The 21,966-nt window shown below is 30.0% G+C and overlaps 1 protein-coding gene across 3 annotated transcripts; it reads left to right on the top strand.

Moving 5' to 3' along the window:
• Positions 1-7,853: 7,853 nt before the first annotated feature.
• LOC114415231 (rho GTPase-activating protein REN1-like) lies at positions 7,854-21,881 on the top strand. 3 transcript variants are annotated; one of them, XM_028379825.1, is made up of 24 exons: positions 7,854-8,144; positions 8,293-8,396; positions 8,602-8,691; positions 9,039-9,075; positions 9,924-10,000; positions 11,043-11,113; positions 11,233-11,311; positions 11,597-11,690; positions 12,303-12,422; positions 13,102-13,179; positions 13,657-13,712; positions 13,795-13,864; positions 14,200-14,284; positions 16,110-16,353; positions 17,043-17,261; positions 17,897-18,220; positions 18,345-18,394; positions 18,982-19,042; positions 19,132-19,215; positions 19,297-19,353; positions 19,469-19,638; positions 19,903-19,963; positions 20,400-20,510; positions 20,962-21,881. In XM_028379825.1, exons 2-24 carry the CDS (start codon positions 8,370-8,372, stop codon positions 21,484-21,486), a joined length of 2,790 nt encoding a protein of 929 aa, XP_028235626.1. In that variant the 5' UTR covers positions 7,854-8,144; positions 8,293-8,369; the 3' UTR covers positions 21,487-21,881. The 3 variants fall into 3 exon arrangements, with proteins under 3 accessions (XP_028235626.1, XP_028235627.1, XP_028235625.1); XM_028379826.1 differs by having other exon boundaries at positions 11,597-11,741; positions 21,022-21,881; XM_028379824.1 differs by having other exon boundaries at positions 11,597-11,741.
• The last annotated feature ends 85 nt before the right edge of the window (positions 21,882-21,966 follow it).

Genomic DNA, 21,966 nt, shown 5'->3' with positions numbered 1-21,966 from the left:
TTTTGAGGAATTTTATATAATTATTAATATAACAAGGGCAAAGCTTTACTTAAAAAAAAAACTTTTGTTTTACGCTGTTAGATGGGTACGATATAATAATAAAATTATTATTATTATTATTATTATTATTATTATTATATTCAATATCTATATATAATATAATAAAAAATTATGATATATATTATATTATATATAATAATAATAATAATAATAATATGAATTATATTAAAATAATTAATAGAAAAAAGGTAAAGTATAACAATGATTTTGGCATTCTTTTATTTGTGTTGTTTATTGTTCATCAAATAAAAAAATTAAGTGAAGTGCGATTATATTTGATTTAACTTATTTATTTATAAAATTCAAACTAAAGTAAATTTATTTTTTAGGTTTTATTTGATTTAATTTTTGCGGTTTAAAAATTTTGTTAGTAAATATTAAAAAAATGTTATTATTAATTGAACAAAACTTAAATAAATTAATTCAACCATGAACAATATAAATAGACAACAAAAGTTTTAAAAGTTGAACATAAAATATAATAATTTTTTTGAAGTTGAATAAAACTTAAATAATAAATCATTCAACTTCATAAAAAAAATTAAAATAAAACATTCGACTTAAAACTTAAAATTAAGAACAATACATGATATTTGTTGTCAAGTTCCAATGATCCAAGGAATAGAAAATAGATATCTAATAATAAAATATCAATTGCAACAATAATTTTTAGGTATATTTATACTTCAATTTGATTTAGTTCAGTTTTGTGTGTCAAATAAAAAATTCAACTCAATCGTGCAGTTTGAAAAAAAAAATCAAAACATTCACCATCAATTTTTTTTTGTGATTTTCAATTTTCTTGTCGATTTCTGGATTTATATTCGATCTGAGATTACCCCTAATTGTACCTATGTAGCTATCAAACAGACCTTAGAATAATTATTATCAAATTTAATAAGCTTTACCTGACATGTGATGAGACGATAGAATAAAAAAATATGGATGTCTTTTTCCCCTAAATTTTATATTATTGAATGGAGGTCATATATCAACTAAAATTTATGCATTAAAACACTTAATTTACCATGTTATTGTGGGGGAAAAGAACATATCAATTGCGTGAACTCGTTTATTAATAAGAATAAATAGAAGACAAATACAATAAATTTTTACCGAGAGCGTAAATGCGTATTTTCTTGGATTATTTATTATATTTCTTAGACTTTGAAAAGAAGAAATACAATAAAAAAATATTCATCTTATTTAACTTAATTTTTTTTCAGAAACTTAAAAAATCTTGAATTATTTTTACTACGTTTCAATAAAAAAAAAATACATAAATAAGATGAATAAGGCAAAAAAAAAAAAAGAACAAAATAATGCTAGCTTACAAAAGGAAAAAAGTACAGGACTCTATTTGAAATTATTTTCAATAGTCATAAATTAATAACAAAAAAATTTTCTATGCGAAAATTTGTATCCCTGATATCTCCTTTCCATTTTTTTGTTAATAGAAAACTATAAAAAAGAAGAAGAAGGATTTTAGTTTTATCAAAGTCTAAAATGCCATGTTAACACAAAGCTTACAGAATATATTAAAAAAATAAACAAGTAAAAATAACCAATTAAAGTTAATTATATATTTTTTCAATTTTATTTTATTATTTTTTTGGATGGGAATGTACTAGAAATAATTCAACGTTTTTATTTAGTTTCTTATGCAATTAAGTTAAATGAGATGAATATTTTTTTTATTATAGGAAATAGCAGTATCTAATTATTTTCAAAGTCTAAAAAATATAATAAAATTTAAGAAAATATTGTAATAGTGTCACATATGCTTTCAACGTAGAATTTACTACAACAGATCCAATATTCTTAAAAAAAGGAATGATACAATTACGAAGATAGGAAGAACCATAGGTTTCATTTTGTTATTTTAATATATGACAGGTTGATATTATTGTTTTTATTTTATTAATTATGATTTCTTATTAATTTTTATATATTTTTTCATTCATAAAAATTGAACACAACATCAATCTACCAAAAATTTATAACATTCACACACTATACTTAGCTAATTAAGCAAAACTCACTATTAGTAATAGATCTCCAACTCTTTTTTTTGCTCAGCAGAAATTCAACTAACTATAATAATGCTTGGCAATACTAGGAGCTATACTGCCTATACATGAGTATCCTACTACATTATATAAGATATTACTATTATTATTATTATTATGACAAATATTAATAATTAAAGATATAAAATTTTGAAAATTGACAGGAAATTATGCAAACATAGTACTTAAATAAAATATTAAAATAAAGAAATAGAATACTTATTAACATGTTACGTAAAAATTCATAATTGTTTTTAGTTTAGACCATTTGATTAAACTATAATAATTTCAAGACAAGTTAATTAAAATAATAATATTTAAAAATAATAAATAAATAAAAATAAAATTAAATACTTAATTTAGGAGAAGTCATGTATCTTAAATCTTAACGAGTAATCTATCAAAAACTAAATCTTTTTTTTTACATAACCAAAAAAATATCTTAGCGAGTACGAAAGTAATTAGAAGAATACTTTAATTCAAAAATGAGAATTTAAGTTTATAATTTACAAAATAGACATCAAACATTTATAAAAACTAAAATCACACATTAACCATGACAAAGAATGAGAAAAATAATTAAACTAAAACTATTCCTTAATTGTAACTCATTGCAAAATGAATTTAATTTGTTTTAAATAATATATTTATTTATATCAACATTTATATATAAAAAAATGTTTTCTGAAAAAAAATAATTCTAAACATAAGTCTTAAGTTTAACTAATCATTTAGTACAAGAAATAAATAGAACTCAAATATAAGGGAAAAAAAGTTATATTATATTAAGGGTGTTCATGGATCAGTTTGAATCAATTTTAGTGATCCAATATAATAAAAAATTTGATATGTTTGATTTGGTTCGGTTCTATTTTCATAATTTTTTTTAAGTTCAACTCAACCTATTCATGAATGGTTTGATTCAAACCAATGAATTACCTATTTAAATTTGATCTTTTTTTTTAGAATTATTATTTTATACATGATTTATCCAAATATAAAATACAATTAACACAATATTATCAAATGTTTGAAAATAGGAAAATTGATTGATTTAATATCATCAACATAATATTCAAAAATATACTAATACAAATTACAAAATATTATTCAACGAGATTTATTGTAAAAATCATAATCACAACTATTTTCTACTAACTAATTTATTACAATAAGTTTTATTACAACCACATTTGTTACAATCATATTTATTTCAACCCAAATCTGGTTGTAGCAAAACTTATTGTAAAAAACTAATTTATAATAAATAGTTGTGATTCTGACTATTATAATAAATCTCGTTAAAAAATGTTGTTTTAATCTGTATTAGTATATTTTAGAATATTATGTTGATGATATTAGATGAATCAATTTTACTACTTTTAGATATTTGATAATATTATGTTAATTGTATATTTGGATTATCCATTTAAATAGTCAAATTGTATTAAATTTTATTATCTGAAAAGTAGTAAAATTGATTCATCTAATATCAACAGCATAATATTCTAAAATATATTAATACAAATTAAAACAAAACATTTTTTAACGAGATTTATTATAATAGTCAGAATCACAACTATTTATTATAAATTAGTTTTTTACAATAAGTTTTGTCGCAACCAGATTTGTTGAAACAAATGAACAAAATATGATATATTAATATTATAAATATGATAGAAAAAATATAAAAAAAGTGAAACAAATAACGATGTACTGAAAGTAATACTTTAAAAAATTCCAACACTTTCAGTTTCAATAATTGGAGTCCAATATTAGCAGTATTTAAAGTCAAACCAAACAACTCTAAAATTTTGATTGACTTTGATTGTTTTGATTTAGTTTTGATCGGATCTATAAATCTAAATTCGTGACTCAAACTATACATGAACAATTTTGATTAATTTAGTTTAATTTTGACTCAGATACATAAATGATCTAACTCAAATTATTCATATCAATTTGGGTCAATTCATATTCACGGGTGACCTGAACCCGTGAACATCCTTCACTTTTCTTTTTATTACTACATTTTTCTTGACTTTGAATATAAAAAATAATTCAACTAACTTTATCTTTATTATTTCTAAAATTTCATTCATTTAATTGATGTCTTAGTTTTAATGATTTTTTCTTATTCTTGATATCAAGTTCCAATAATAGATAAGTTGGGAAAAAGTTACTTTTTTAATTAATTTGAATGTAATTAAATGTGATTGGTTAAAGAATTAAGTATTTATCATCAAGATCACACGAGAGCATTAAAAAATATGGACGGCACAATTTTGTGCATCCCAAAATTTTTGTTTCTCTTAGTTTTTTAAATAATATTTTAAGGACATTGATTAATATTTGTATTTTTCTTTTCTTATATTCGAGACCACAGGGAGTAAGTGAATCAAATTAATTTTACGATTATTTAATGAGATATTATTCCTAGGACATCTTTTATTTAATTATAACTCTTTTTTTAATTATTTTTATTAATTTATGATAACATGTTCTAATAAAGAACATTTTAGGAATAGTTCATTTTGTACTTCAGATTAGTAAAGTTAAATGGTGTCAACTAAGTTTTTTTTAATTAGTGTAAAATTAATTATTTTTTCTTATATATGAGTCCAAATGGAGTAGTTAAGAGAAATATTAGCAGTCTTTCTAACAATTTTTTTCCAACACTTTTTATGTGATTGATTAAATTCATTGGAAATTATCAATTTTGGTGAAACTTTCTTATCATTTACTCATTCCATTCTATTTTATAAGCAAGAAAAAAATGATTTACTTCTTCTATCCCTATTTATAAGATTTTTTTTTAAAAAAATTGTGTAATTTTTATAAGATTTTTTTTATGCATTAATGACTATTTTTCTTAAATACTCTTACTTAATTATTATTTCTCAAAACAATAAAGAGAAACGATTAAACAATAAAATGTCAAGAAAATAGTATTTTTTTTAGTAATAATACAAATAATTGACAGATTTAATGTAATTGACTAAATTAATATTTTTTAAGGAATGTTAATTAATTAAAAGTGTCTTATAATTAAGGATGGAGAAAGTAACATTTATTAAAAAAATTAGTTAACTTATTTAAATTTTAAATTGTGTGATTTCCAATTAAAACAACTTTTTTTTTCTAAACTATTCTAATTTGGTATTAAATACAAACTTCATTTTGAACATAATTTCATTAAATAAGAAAATAATAATTCAATTTTACTAGAAACAAAAAATTACATATATTTTTTACTTATAAAAAAATGATGAAGGAAGTAATAATTTTCTATCCTATTTAGATATGAAATCCAAAAAAAAAAAAAATAATCAATAAATATTAATTAATCATAATAAAGTGTGAGAGAGTGAGAGAGACTAGCTAGCATTGTTTCAATAGGTAAAGTACAATCAATCCACTGTTGAGTTTATGATTGCTGTATAGTTAAAAACAGTTAACGGTAGCGTTAGATTTGGTATACTGATTTGTTCCTGTCCAGTATCCACGTTCAAGCCATAAATTCTGTCAGCGGGAACGGGGAACAAACTTAAAACCATCATTTTTTTTTTGAAAAAATTATTAAGTATGAGTTTGATTATCATGATGGGATTTTTTTATACCATCAATTAATTAGAAAATATTATTTAATTTTTTAATTTTTCTATGTAAAAATTAAGAAATATTATATATAACAATTTAAGATTAAATAATAATATAATATTGATATTTCTATAAAAAATATTTTAAATTAAATTCTTTAAGTGTACGTAATCTATTTTTGTGACCTTTTCTTGTTAATTATTCCCAATCATCACCCATTCACCAAAATCAGGCAACCATGAACTGCACTGGTATTAAAAACATAGTTGAAACGTAAATTAAATATATATTTTTCTTTAAGTGTTAAATTTAGAAATAAATTAAGTGAAAATTTGTTTATTTGGTAGAAAGTTACTTTATTAATGAAAATTAAATATAGGAAAATATTAGAATTTTAATTTCAAAAAATAAAAACTAGTTTATTTAATTAAATGTTTTTTTATACTGAATTTAATTAAATGTTATTGATTTTGTTTTAAAAGTATTATATTTTATTTAATGTTGATGGAAGAAAATAAGATATTGATTGAAAATTATAGAAACTATTTTTTTTTTTGTTGAATACTCGATTAAAGAAAAAACAATATGAAGTTGTTTTTATATCAAAATTCAAAATTGTTGGGTGATTATTTTCATCTCAAAAATCTATATTTATAGATCTAATATCATAATCCTAAAAAAAACGAATTCGTATTTTATAGATGATTGTAAATTTAAAAACATTTTAAAGATAAAATAATAGATTTTTAAATCTAAACATTATTTTAAAAATTTAAAATTAGAAATTTGAATTATTTCCCGACTTAAACGTGGGTACAGGATAAAAAACATGTTTGCATGAAAAAAGTAACAAGTATATTGTTGTATGAAAAAATTCACCTTCAGTCAAAAAAGAAAAAGTTCACCAATTTTGTATATTTTATTTACGAAATTTGAAAGTTATTTAGTGTTTTTTGATCTCTCCATCCATTGTTTTACTAAATAAATTTAATTATAAAAATTACAGTATTCTTTTTATTAAAAATATCTTTTTTTTAATTTTTTCATTTTCATTTGATATCATAATGTGAAATAGAATTAATTCCTATATTATAAACCGAAATCATGATAATATTTCCATTTATATTTTTTTTTATGAAAAATGACTTATAGTATTTACTTTTTATATTTTTTAGAAACTTTGAAATTATTAATTGATTTATATATTCAAATTATTTTTTTTTATTTTTTTTTTCTCTTCTCAACATTTTACACGCGTTTATAGAATGACCTTTTTTTCATAATAAAAAACCCGACCGTAATAAGCAAATTATTTCCCTTTTTCTAAACATTATTATGAACGAGGCCGATATCCAAGGCCCAGCATGCAGTTATTTCCTACTTTCAGGCGAACCAAAATCACATGTTACTATTATTATCAATTATCAATGGGGCCGGCAAATAAATATAATAAGCTTTTGTTAATTAGAAAAAAGTATTTAATGAAAGACACTGGTTAACAATAAAAAATAAAGAATATATATATTTTAAAAATAGTACATCATATATTATATTTATGTTAGATATCTTTTATATTTTCATCTATTATTAATCAGTTCTTTTGAAATATTTCTTAATAAGACTTCAATTTTCAATATAATATAAAATAATACTTAATATATTGAAGACTTTAAAGAATTAACTTCTCACTCAACGTATTTTTTTTTCAAATCCTTAATTACAAGTAGTATATTTTCTTTGATATATTTGGTCTTTTTCTTTTTCTGTCATTATCGATACCTGTTTCTTGATCTTGGGTGTATCCTTAAAATTGCTCAGAATACATTTACCAATTATGGTTCAAAAATAAAATAGGGAAGGCCGAATTTATTATTTTTAAAAAAATAGGTTAACATAAATATGTTATTTATTTTTATAAAATCATATAATTCATGTATTGGAGGCTTTACTAAGAAGAGGAACACGTGTTTGCACGTAGTGAGTGCGCTTGCGACATCTGGCAACCTTAGAATAAGAATACGACAGTGAACAAAAATAAACAAAATCTGTAATAAGGAAGAGGGGAGTGCTGAAATGACGAAAGTACCCTCAATTCTAAGATCTTGTTCCTGTGTAGTGTGTTTTCCCTCCATCTGGTTCGTTTTTTAAGGTTGACGTGTCCAAGTGTTGCAGATTAGGAAGACCCGCTCCTCATGAGGATTTTGGCTTCGATTTTGACCATCCAAACATTTCTAACGTAACATTCCATTTGGGGAAGAGAGAGAAACACAAATCCAGAGACAAAGACCCAAACACTATTTTCACTTTCAAGCTTTCCATTCTTTTGTTGTTGTTGTTTTTTTCCCTCCAACACCTCTCAAGACGTTCGTTCCCCCTATTCACACTTTTGTTGCCTTTGGTTGATTTCAGAGCCAGGTCCGCAACAATGTTGATTCAAATAAAAGTTGTCTTGTTTTTTTTTCTTTATTTGTTCGTTCTTTTCACTTTTTTTGGATGGTTATGTATGCAATAAATTAATAACCATTGAGCTGCTGCATTGCCATTTGGATGATTTTGAACTCAGGGTTTGGTCAATTGAATGTTGTGATTTCTGCTGGTTAAGCATCTTGGATATACTTCTGTGATTTTGGGATCACAGATATGACCAAAAGTGCAGAATTGTCTCAGGTGAAAAGCTTTTTTCATTTGTTTACTGCCACTATTTTTTAATGCACAAATTTCTTGCCTTTTTTTTTACCATAAGTTTTGAATTAATTAAAGAATGAGGATTACGGTGCCTTGGAATCTGGATACATCATTCCATTGGTGTCATTATATATATGTAATGGACAGAGGAAACTAAAGTGATGCAAATGATGTGTTCATTTTTTAGGGAAATGGTGGTGTTTCTATTCCCACTCCTATTTCCCAGTCTGGGCCACAAGAACAAAATCAGCGTTTTCAAGGTGGAAGCGGCAATATGGTAATTGTTGTCTTTGCAAACGAGGAATTTTGTGTGAATTTGGATCAACCGGACTAATTCCTGCTTAAGTAGAAGCATCAAGCATGGCTGTGGCATTTAAATCGGAATGGTCAAAATTTACCCGTGTTGAACTTTTGCATGACCATACATTTTTATGGCAATCCTTTTTATTTTTTAAGAATATTCTTTTATCAGAGTCTAAGCATATCGTAATTGACCTTACCCAGGTGATGAGAGGCATGCCTAATTGAAAAAGAAAATACTATTAAGTTTAGCTAGTTGGAAGTGAAAGTTTCCATGCCCCTCTGATACCTAAAGTTAATTTCCTGTCATTTCATATCTTGCAGATTTTCAAGAGTGGACCACTTTTAATATCTTCTAAAGGTGTGTTTTGTTCCACTGGTTTACATATTTTCTTTGAAGAAACCAAACATGTATGTAATTTGTTGCAGCCAGTAAGAGCAGATCTGATGTCTTTTCTTCTGTGGTATACATGATAGTCCTAACTCCTACCTAAATGTTTAAAGCCAAAGGCAGAAGAGAAATGGGTGCTGTAGACTGATAGTTTTCTTTTTCCTTTTACAGAATCAATCACTCTCTTTTGCCATGTATTTTGCATATTTGCAAATTCTGTTCAGCCTTATAAGCTGAGGAATAGGAAAAAATGCATTCATTGAGGTCAAATTATCTGACGTTCATGCCAGATCGTTTGAATTGAATGTGTTTGTTACATTCATCGGCATATAAGGTTGAAAACTGATAGGAAAGACATTTGACCTGAAAGCATTCATGAGTAAATGGCCCACTTAACAATTTTGTTAGGCTTGACTACATTTTGGATTTAGTCGTAGCATACTTTATCAAAACAACGAAGTTTAATATGGGTTTTCACAATAAAAGGGAGATCTGTATAGTAAAAGCAAGGGGATAGTAATTTATTCAAGAAAAAAGAAAGAACTACAGACCTGGAATTGATGAGAACTTTGTAATGCCTGATCTAAACCAATATGAGGAAGTAAATATGCTCCAGCATCATTATTTTCTTTTAGGCCTTCTACAGTCAGTATTGGCATCCTTTATCTTTGTTGATTCTTTTTTTAATCCTTCCAAAATTTAATTGTCATATTTTTACAATATGTATAATGCTGGAATGCAAAACTAGATTTCTACTCTTGGAAGAAGGAGTTTGTGAGGTCATTATTATTGCATAGTGTGTATTTATTGACTTGTAGGAATTGGATGGACATCCTGGAAGAAAAGGTGGTTTATTTTAACACAGACTTCACTTGTTTTCTTCAGAAGTGATCCAGTAAGTAACCTTTTCAGCATCTACTTTGTTCATGTTGTTCAACTGTGTTTCTCTGTATTGTGTTAAGCATTTAATCAGTGTTTTTGATACCCCCCTCCCTTCGGAAAAAAACCCTTAAGTGCTGAATTAATTTAATAAGTCACACTGATAACTGATCATGCAGTTCATTCAATTTCAGACCAAAAAATAGTTTTTAAATATCATTAATTTTTTGTCACTATTTCTTTTAGTAAGTGAAAATATATCTGCTGAAATGTTGGGATTAGTTTTTCTAGTTTTAGGTACTTTTGTTAAAGCAATGTTAATAGATGGTGGATGTAAATTTATTTTTGTCTATTGAATTTTTTTTGCGAGTATTTCTAATTATATCTAATAACAAATTCATCTTTACTTTTAGGAGCCATAATCGTTTAAAATTATTTTCCAAGGAAAATGTCAGTCATATATATTTTGAAAAAAATGAGTTGGTGCTTGCATTAACATTTTTTTATGGAAATGTGGTCTCTTCCACTTTATTGTATCCAACAACCATTCTTGAATCTACCTAAAATTTGGCAAAGCTGTGGCTAATTTTTTCCATATCTAGTGGATATGAGGCACCATTCCTCTGTTAATTGTCCTTTTTTGATTAGGCATATATCATAATAGGATTGTCTTGGCCTCTTGGGGTTGAGGTTCATGCTGATTGCAATGAAAAGAATATTGATTTGTAAGAACTAGAAATTGTAAAACAGAATGTTTATGAACAATGTACAAGGCTTGAATTTCCAGCTTCCTTGCTTTTTCCTTTTTGATGTAGGGTGATACAATTTTTCTTTTACTATACAAGATTTTGTTATCTAATTTGAGATTATGAACATTGATACATTGCTAAGAATAGATTCTTTATATCCTTTCATCATAACAGTTTAGGCGAGCAGTGTGAGATAAAAGAAACCTTATCAACACACACACACATGCAAGTCTAACATGTTTACTTGGTTTGTGTTTGGAAACTTGTTATCATATTCATATCTTTATCATTGTGTTTTTTGCTTTACAGAATGCTGTCCCTCAGAAGGGAAATGAAGTGAATTTGACCCTTGGTGGCATTGACCTCAACAATTCAGGCAGGTTGGCTTGTTTTCCACAACCACACATTATTATTGTTCTGTTTAATGTTTATGTTCATATTGTCAAGATAGCAGGATTGAGAAGTTTCATGACCTCCTGTAACTTGTCAAATTTTGTAGTGTTGTTATCAAAGCAGATAAGAAACTTTTGACTGTACAATTTCCTGATGTTCATGATGGACGAGCTTTCACACTTAAGGTGCTTTATTTTTCTTTTCCATAATTTTTCTTTCAGGAGATGTCTTAATTCTTTACAAAGATATTAGTATTTTTATTCTGTTGAATTGTACTCCCAGACAAATTGTTTATACAATGCTCTAATCGTGGTTGCTTTACCTTTTTTTTTGTAAGATTTTATGTTCTTTATCCACATGATATAAATGCTCATTGGTTCAGCACATATGGAGATAGACATAGACAAAGAATGTAGAATGCACAGATTTTTATCTGTTGCTAACATATCATTTCATTGTTGATGCTGTAGGCTGAAACTACAGAGGATTTATATGAGTGGAAGACTGCACTTGAGAATGCTTTGGCACTAGCACCTAATGCTGCCAATGTGACAGAGCAAAATGGTATCTTCAGGAACGATCAGACTGATTCAATTGATATTTCTTTGGACCAGTGTATGCTCTTGTTATAATTGTGCTTTACATATGTCATTTAACCACACAGTTCGTACCCTGTGGTTCTTACACTACAAATGTTCATGATCTATATACTGTGGTTCGATAGACAATTTAATTTTCATCATGTGAATATTTATTCTAACAACTATAGTTAAGTTTGTTGATTTTCTGATTTGATCTCTGTTATGAACATTACATATCCATTTCTATGGCGATAGTGGAAATGGTATTAAATTTGTATCGTCTGATTGATCATCTCTTTTGTACATTTGGATTGTTTCTGTAATATGTTGCACCTTATTTTTTATTTTCTTTTTTCCTTCATTCAAATTTATGACTATCAGGAAGTCTCATATCACCTGTCTCAATTCTCAGGGTGCAGCTTATATATCTGTTGGGCAACTTCAGTTAGTGCCAATTGGTTTTAAGCTGAAATCTAACAATGATATTTGTAGAGTACCTCCGTCGTGAATTTTTATGTGATGATACTTGTACTTAATGCAGTAAAAGATGATAACTTTTTATTTCCTTTGATATGATTTTTCTGCACTTCTATAGTGAAGGATAGAGAACCAGTTAAGTCTACTGTCGTTGGCCGGCCAATTTTACTTGCTTTGGAGGATGTTGATGGAACTCCATCATTTTTGGAGAAAGCCCTAACATTCATAGAAGAGCATGGTGGGTTTTCTTTTTCTCTTTCTCTCTCTTTGTATGTTTGTACGTATATATGTATGTATGGGAAGTTTATTAGGTGACAGCTTAGAAGTAAAAGGAGCTAATCTTAACTATTCAATCTTACATGTATAACCAAGATTAACGACTCTTACCTCTCAGAATCTTACTTGAAAGACTTCCTTTATATATAAAGTGAAGAGTAACTGATTTTTAGTGCATATCTAAATTGGAATACTCTAAAGTGGTTGTTCTCATGCATCAGAGAATTTTATAAATGCATGCTTGATGCATCATAAGAGGCATTTAATGCCAAGTGCACAGCTGATGGGTGTAATTGACCCAGACTTTTTGGTTCTTTATTTTGTATAAAAGATTTACCTCATCTGGCATATTTAATACATCGGTGTTTCTTATTAATGAAGAAAAGAAAAATGCAAAGAGTAACCTAATTCTTTTTTTTAAAATGGGGGAAAAAGTATAAGGCCTAAGGGTTTCAAATTATATCATCCATGACCTTGCAATCAGGTTTCGTTTCTTGTTTTGGGTGGAAGGGGGAGGTGAGAGGGAGCAAGCAGTGAATATACATTAGTTTCTTTGAGCCAATACCAAGTCAGAATGGTCCTTTTGGTATTGCTAAACTGTTAGTGTGTTTCATATGAATCTAATAAATATTATAAAATAGGTGCTAACATAGAAGGAATCTTGCGACAAGCAGCTGATGTTGATGAGGTTGAACGTCGAGTTCGGGAATATGAACAAGGTTTGTGCTTCTGTTCCCAGTTAATCTTTGAATTGTATGCTTCTGTCTGGATACATCTGCCTTTACTTGGCCCCTGCTTCCATTTTTGTTCAATATTGTGTGCTGAAGATAGTTCTCACATGTGTAGTAATTAAGAGCTCCCGCAATATTTTAGGCTTTACAATACAAGTTCTCTGAGTAATATGTTGAGTGCTATTTATCAAAGAGAATTCCTTATCATATATGACAAGTTGTCAACTAATAGAACACTACTCATTTAATTGGATTTAGTGAAATTTCCTTAAATATTTGCATATCAAATGAAATATTTGCATAAGCATTTGACATGCTATGGCCATTCTTTCCAGTAGAATATTATGGGTGAAGAATATGAAGTTTCGCAATTTTCCATTTGCAGGCACTTTCTTCCTTTCCCCCTTTCTTGGCTCAAAATTACTCATCAAATCTTATGCTCTTGGGTTTGCCATATGGTTGCAGGAAAAGTTGAGTTTTCTCCAGACGAGGATGCACATGTTGTTGGTGACTGTGTTAAGGTATTTTCATGGTAAACTGAAGTACTGATTCCTTTATGTTGGTCATACATTATTATCATTTCTTATTTCTATACATTTTCAGCATGTAATTCGTGAATTGCCATCTTCTCCGGTCCCTGCATCTTGTTGTAAAGCACTGTTAGAAGCTTGCCGTAAGAGTTATTTTAGTTTTTCCGTCTTTACCTCATTTTAGTGTTCCCATTATTTATGTCTTTTCATTGAAAGTTTATTTTCTTGATTGTTTTTAAATTGAAGGTTTTCCATTGAAATTTATAATATATGAGTTGACACATGGAAGCTTATACTAATTTTAATGGAAAGTTTTATGTTTTTTTTGACAATTTGTTCAAAAGGAGGAATGAGAAGATCTTCCTTGTTTAATTTTATTTCAGTGTTTGAAATTGCCACAATAATTTTATTTCAACTTACATAAATCTCTCATGAAGTTTAATTTTATTTCGTTGTTTGAAATTGCCACAATAATCAGGAACTGAGCGTGGTAGTAGGGTTGCTGCTATGCGTGCAGCAATAAATGACACTTTCCCTGAACCAAATCGCCGCTTACTGCAAAGGTATTTGATTGATAACTTTCTTTTTTTTTCTCATTTCTTTCCTTTTGATATATAACCCATTGATTGCTTTCTTTGTTATCTTATTTTCTGAATTTCAGGGTTTAACGTTTTAGAATACTCTTATTCTTTAGTTAGTTAATTTAATCAATGAATTATATATCGTTGATTTGGGATAGTCTTCTGTGTTTCAGAAACCTACTAAATCACCAAAGTTACGATCGGATATCTTTAGATTTGTGTATATATGATATGCTCATATACTTTGGATCTACTTATTGAGAGGTTATGTTGAATTCATTGTTTATGAATGAGAATCAATTAAACCAAAAAGACAAGCATACTAGTGAACGTGCCTTTTAAATGTTTGATTATTAACCCTAATGCTCCAAAGCCGTGCAAGCATTCCATGAAAATACTGAAAAGTTTATAGATTGAATGATAAGAACCTTGGGAGAACCACACCACAAAAGTTAGCCATTGTAGTTAGAGAGCTGTAAGCCGCATACTTCCAATGTGAGACTCAAGTCCCATACCTTGTAGTTGGATCCTAACATCCTGATACATCCCATCAGACTCTGTAGTCCCATCGCCCATGTCGGTTGGCTGCATACTAATCCTTTGAATAGTCTTGGGCAAACATTGCATTGCCAATGTCACCACCCATGCCATTGATATGATAGAAAGCTCTGATACCAATTGATAAGAACTTTGGAAGAATCACACTAGGTAATCCTAACATCCCACTACATCCCATCGCTCATATTGGTTGGCTGCACACTAATCCTTTGAATAGTCTTGGGCAAACATTGTCATACCAACATCACCACCCATGTTGTTGATATGGTAGAAAGCTCTAATACCCATTGATAAGAACTTTGGAAGAATCACACTACACTAGCTGTCATTACCTTCACACAGGCCACACTAGAGTTCCATACTTCCAATACTTCCAATGTGGGACTCAAGTGTCATTACCTTGCAATTGGATCCTAACATTGAATTATAAAAAAAGATGAAAGTTTTTTGTAACAATGACAACTAAAGCCTTTTCCCATAAGTGGTGATTGGCTACATAGTTTGAATGACACCATTGTGTCCAGTCATAAACACAATCAAAATGTTTGTTCATGTCAGAGATTTGTCTTAGAATTTGGGCTCAGGGCTTACTCAATCTGACAAAATCAGCTTGCAAGTTGAGGACTCCCCAAGCCTTATAAGCACTAGTTAGGCCTTATCACTAGGTGATGTGGTACTAAACGCACTTCCTCACATCTAGCACAATGAAAGTGCTGGAGACCGCAATGAAGGCAAACCAAAGAAGCTGCAATTAAGGAAACTTTCCAATAGTCCACGTTATACGTTGAATGCCAATTCTTAAACAGAACCCTCCTCTTTTATTTGGGCTTAGGATCGTCTATTTACTAATTTGTAACAAAGTGTGACATCGATTGAGATTTTTTTATTTGTAATAAGATGCTAGCTAAATAACTAATGAAAGGAGGATCATTGAGCCTTAACAAGTGATCTTTAAGCGTTTATTATCGATGCCATATTGAATACTCAGTATTATGAACAAACCAGCTACCATTAAGTGAGCTCATATGGAGCATAATTTTTAGTCTTAATGACAATGTGTCCTTGATGTAACTTCTGACTGAATCTATTCTTTGATTGGGTAAGGCTCATTTGTTACACTTACACTTAGGGTTACACAATTGGCTAAGTGGAACTGATTTTTATTCTGTTCAATTTTTCTTTTGCACCACACATTTCTACTTTAGATAATGTTTTGATGATGTAATATATTTATTTCATTCTTGTACAGAATACTTATGATGATGCAAACTGTGGCTTCACGCAAAGCTGTGAATAGAATGAGCTCCTCAGCTGTGGCAGCTTGCATGGCGCCTTTACTTCTTCGCCCCCTTCTGGCTGGAGAATGTGAAATTGAAAATGATTTTGATGTAGGTGGTGATGGTTCTGTTCAACTTTTACAAGCAGCTGCTGCGGCAAACCATGCTCAAGCAATTTGTATAACCTTATTAGAAGAATATAGCAGCATATTTGGGGTAATTATATTTTTTTTTTGCTTGTCTTCCATAAATAAATTATGAAACCATGCCACATTCATCTGATAGACTCTTAAGATCATTCTTAAGGTTAGACGTTTTATGCTGGTATGCTGAATCATACCTGCCTCTGGTACAACTGTTTTTTCTTCTTCTAATTTACAAGGAGTGCATTACTTATAGGTTGAATTCCTTTTCATGAGAGAAGACATAATTAGCTGCACATGAAATATTTTTTTGCAAGTATTTAAATGGATGGTTCTCAATTTCGAACTAGCTTCTATCAGTAAGGTGAAATTTTTTTGAACTAGCCATTCCTTATATCAGTTTAGGATGGCAAAGAATGGTCACCATACAAAACTCTCCTGCCCATCAAATACCTGACCAAGAAGTCCCCTTCAAATGAAAAAACACTTGCAACAGGGTCAGGATCAGTATAGTTTTTTTTGTTTTTGTTTTCTTTTTTTTTAAGTTTCAGACTTCATAAGTGGAGTGACTCTTTGCCTCTGTCTAATTAAATGCATGCTTCATTTTCATATTATACTATAAATTTTATTCTCTATGCTTCTATCTTTTCAATAGAGCCCATTGGTGTTAATGTATCATTGTAGCTGTCTCCTTCTGGGCTAAGGGTTTATGGTTATTTATCATTGTCTCTTCAGATTCGTAAGTTATTATTGTTCTAGCAGGGAGGTTCTGTGTCCCCTGATATATACACGGACTCAGAAGAAGAGAGTGGATCTGAGAGTGAGGGGGCAACTGATGATGATGATGATGATGATGATGATGATGATTATGAAGATGATGATGATGATGAACAAGATGAATCAATACACGAGTCTGATGCAGATGATGATCTTGTTAGTGAATCGTACAGTGGAACTGTAGATTCTGAGGCCGATGATGAGGTTCAAACCTGATTTATTTATTTCACAGACAATTTGGTGTGGTTATGGTAAATAGGTTTTTAATTAGTCCATTTCATTCCACTGGACCAAATTTAATGTAGGAAAATTAGTCAATTATAAATTCCATTTAAAATATCTAAGTCAATTGTTCCAAAGAAGGAAACAGTGTTTATACCCAAAATTCTGTCAGGGCTTTTCTGGCTATCTTGCACTATTTCATTCAAGCAAATCTGTAATTAGACAAGAAGTGGCAGGGTTATCATCAATTATTCATATACATGGTATAAATGCAAAAAAAAGAAGGTATTAGTACCAAACTTCTTAATTCCTAGAAGGAAAGATGTGTAGTCTCTTCAGGCTAAACAATAAACATAGTAGAGTAATTAACTTGCCTTCTTCATTCAATGTTCACTTCCTATCTTCAACTGGTCTTAGTTTTCATTTTACCTTTTGTATTGTTGAACAAACTGTTCCCCTACCTTAGCTCTAAAATTGCTCCAATAACTTGAACTATTATTTGAAATGATTATAACAGTTACATATGTGGCTGCAATCACTGCCACCTAGATGTGGAGGACTAAGAGGAGAGAGGAAGAGCAAAAATTCTTATTCAATTGTTTTTTGGTAATGAACAGGACCATGATCATGCTAGTTCAAGTTCGAAATCCTCTGGTAAGAGTGAAAAATTGAAAGCCACTCGGAAGTTATCATCAAAGTCACTTGAAGGCTCACTGACTCAACATGAAGATTTCAAAAGCTCTGAACTAGTCACTAGTTCAAAGAAGACTGGCTATATAGATCAGTCCAATAAGCCTGCTGATATAGTTGGAGGAGTTTCCACTAATCAAGCTACATTGCATAATTCAAATTCTCCTAGCCCTGCTTCGTGTATCAAAAAATCCAATACCATGTCCAATGGCCCAGCACCTCGGCATCGCACCACATTGGGGCGCACCTCTGTAAGTAAATCTATAAAAAAATGTCTTTATCACTTGCCTTAAGTTTGCCACTCGCACCACATTGAGTTAAATTGCCTTCCACTAATAAGTCTGTGGTTTTTCTCTTCTTTTTTATTCTGTCCAGGCAAGGAAGAATCTTTCCATGGAATCCATTGATTTTCCTCTTGAAGATGAGTAAGTAATTGACTTCTATCAATTGTGTGGCAAGTCTCTTGCTCTGTCTCTGGATATGATTCTTTAGTTCCTATTTTATCCCATTCCCATGCATTGCCTATTTATGCATCTATCAGTTCTGTAATTAAAGGATCAAGCGCTTCAATGTAAATGCTTTATTATTATATATTTCAATATTTGTATGCTTGAAATTATCTTAGTTAGAGTATTAGTATTATATCCCTATTTGCCTGGAATTTCAGAAATGGAAAGATCGAAACCCACCCAGCACTCAGTTTCTTTTCTTTCTTGTGTTAAGAACCAGGGAAAAATGAGTAGGCAAGAAAAATTTCCTTCCTTTGGTTGCACTGTCTTTCCATCATTGGCATCCTAACCTTTTCTATCAGAGTGACCCCTTCCATGACTTTTGGAAGTTTATAGCCACTTAACTATGAATTCATATAAAGATTATTTTAGAGGTTCTAAATGTTGACCATACCTTGCTGTGCATTTTTTTATTTGATGTGGAGCAGATACTTAAGAGTGTGCATCTCTGTTGTTAGTTTCTTCATGTTTCTCTGTCCACTAATTTATGTTTCTGACCTTAGAGATGAAATTGAAAGGCTTGAAGCTGCCAGGACAGAACTACAAACCCAAATTGACGAGGAGGTATGTTCTTGATTTCCTTTTTGGATTACATTGTTTGAACGTGTTGGAATTTTTTTAAATCAATTGATCAGTTTCGGTTGCCCTTGTAGGTGAAGGCAAATGAAAAGCTGCAATCTCATGTGGACAAACAAAAGAAAGCCTTGGAAGAGCGTCATCTGGCTCTTGAGCAAGATGTATGTTCATTATGAGAGAAGTTAACCTTTTCCTCCATGTAAATAAGTGGAGATTTTGTTTTCTAAATTTTCTTTTCACAGGTGGCTAGACTGCAGGAACTGTTGCACAAGGAAAAGAATTCTCGGGTGGCTCTTGAGGTAGGACTCTTGTTTATGATTTACCCTATATTGCTGAAAAGACTTGTCAAATTCACACAAAGATGGTTTGAGTTTTGATCATGCAACTCATTTACAATATCCAAATCTTATACAGAACAAAGCAGAGCTTGAGGAATTAGCTCTGGTAGAAGCAGATCTTGCCAACTTAGAGTGGAAGGTTGATGAGATTGGGGTGAGGCTTAATGCACAAATTGAGCGGAATCATGGAAGTACTTCAGATTCCTCTAATAAACCACGACAGATATCAAATCAAGAAAGAAAATTGTATGTTTATCATTATCCAAATGTTTGTTATTGCATTTTTTTCTTGTTATTTTTACAGTCCCAGACTCCTAATTGCTTCAATCAATGTTCATAGACAATTTTTCTGTTCGCAATATTTCTTCCCACATCTCTGTAGAAGTCCTTTTGGCACTTGGTTGTTTCTATTAGCTTACAATGGTGTTTGTTTCCACTTGTCTGTTTCTTTTTTCTATTGAAACTATGTGGATAATTAAATTTTACTTTCTTCACTGTTGTTATTAACAGGAAACACAAGGTAGATGCTGAAGTTGCTGCTACGCCACAATTTGACAGATCAATAAGTAAGGTAAATCTACAGTATATCAACAAGGATTTATTCCAAAGTATCTGCCACATGCTGAAAAATAAAAGAAGATTTGAATGAGTTTTAAAGCAATGAACATACTAATAGAGAGGGATCTTGCTCCTGCATAGAGCCTAGGAGGTATCTTGAAATTTGAAGTTTGAACAATAAAGCTTTATCTGGTTACTTATAAAAATCCTATGGAACTTCTATTCTTTCTCCCAAACACATTTCTGTTGTTTATACTTGCTAGACAGCAAGTTGCATATTTCCTTTAGCTGTTACCTCTCAAGTTTTTCTCGTTTAAAAGCCAAAGGTGGTCTTTCATTTATTTTCTCATGTAGCTTTATAGAGAAAATAAGCCTATTTTCTGAAAATGATGATTGTAACTTGCAAATTTATCATTTCTTAAATCAATGGTACGGTAATGGCACAACAGGACACTAATATTGGTGGAGCAGAAAATGATATTGAGAGAAAGCCTGAATCAACACCTTTACCAAACAAACACCCACCAACTAGCTCCAAGCGATCTGGTACAAAGGGTGAGGTATGTTTCACAAACTTGGCTATGAATCTAAACCAGCATTTTCTTTAAATTGTGTAATCAGAACTACTACCAAATACCCCTCATCCATCCAAAAAAAGTCAATAAAATGCCAATTCTATCAAAGTTTCAAGCTCCTTTTCTATCAAATTAATTCCATTATATAACATTTTTCATAAGAAGGATTTAATAATTGTTTTATCCATGTTATACCTGTCCTCATTCCTTGTTTCATCATTGTCACTTATATAACATTTCTTAGTAGTGGGATGAACAAATCAAATTAGTGATTCAATGCAGGGTAAAATTTAATTTTCATGGAAGATAGTTACCTACCTGTTAGCCTTGTAACTAACTAGTTTATCGTGTATTTCTCTAGGATAAACCTTGATATTGCAAATTGATAGGACTAGTCGGCTAGATAGACTTATTTATTCAAATGCTTTCACAACAGGGAGCAAATTCCACTCCTTCTGCACTGACAAAACTGACATCCAGACTGAACTTTTTGAAGGTGGGACGAAGTCAGACTCAAAATGAACTCCAAAGTATGGATAAAGGCCGAGACTCAAGTCGCTATTCAATCAATGTGGAAAAAGGGAAAGGATATGAACGTCCCCAATCACTTCCATCCCCCAAACTACCATCTCCTAGACTTCCATCTCCTAGACTTCCATCTCCCAAACATCTATCCCCCAATAGATTTGGAGGGTCTGAAGCTCAGTCTGTGCCAAACCCAGAAAAGGGTAAAGGGTCAGAGGCAGTTCAGATTTCAGAGAAAGGACTGAGCAAAGGTAAATCGCATCAAAGTTCAGAGAAACTGAAAAAATCAGATAGCCAGCCAGCCCATCACTCAGATGGATGGAATCAACAACCAAAACAATTGGAGAGAGGAAGATCAGAGGGTCATCAGACTTATAATGCGGATAAAGGAAGGTCAGAGGGTCATCAGACTTATAATGTGGATAAAGGTCGATGATTGAAAGGGCTAGTTTTCTTCTGTTCTAGAACATGATCCACATGCAGTCAGTGTTTTTGTTGTCCATGTTGGGATTTGCTTGTCTTTCAACGATGTTTTGTGTGGTTTACGAAATACAGTGAGAAGAATCCTTCTTTGATAAGGTTGCCTCAAGAACCCTTATTCAAACAAGAGAAGCATTCCACTTACCCCCAAAAGCACCATGTGCAAGGCATAGTTCAACTTTTCACGTGACATAAGCCGAACTGTTTGTAACCTTACATGCTGATTTTTACTAGCTCAGTAAGCAGCAGGTTGATTTGCATTTACATTATCGTATTTGTAACTGCAATAACGTTTGAATTGTTTGGCATAAGCTGGCAAAGCATTATTAAGGCAGATAACCTTGGTCCAAATTCTTTTGTTTTAGAATTTTTTTTAATATGTAACCTCATTATTATGTTTACTTATAATCAGATTCAAGGAATCTCTTAATCTGGA

Source organism: Glycine soja, chromosome 6 (genome assembly GCF_004193775.1).
Source record: "Glycine soja cultivar W05 chromosome 6, ASM419377v2, whole genome shotgun sequence".
NCBI classification, from domain to species: Eukaryota; Viridiplantae; Streptophyta; class Magnoliopsida; order Fabales; family Fabaceae; genus Glycine; species Glycine soja.
Note: the sequence above shows the minus strand (reverse complement) of the source record. Positions and strands in the feature narration are given on the sequence as shown.

Coding starts and splice junctions, on each gene's coding strand:
- LOC114415231 (XM_028379824.1), top strand. CDS start 8,370: ATGACCAAAAGTGCAGAATTGTCTCAG. Junction 8,692..9,038: donor AAGGTGGAAGCGGCAATATG/GTAATTGTTGTC, acceptor CATATCTTGCAG/ATTTTCAAGAGTGGACCACT. Junction 18,395..18,981: donor GATTTTCCTCTTGAAGATGA/GTAAGTAATTGA, acceptor TTCTGACCTTAG/AGATGAAATTGAAAGGCTTG.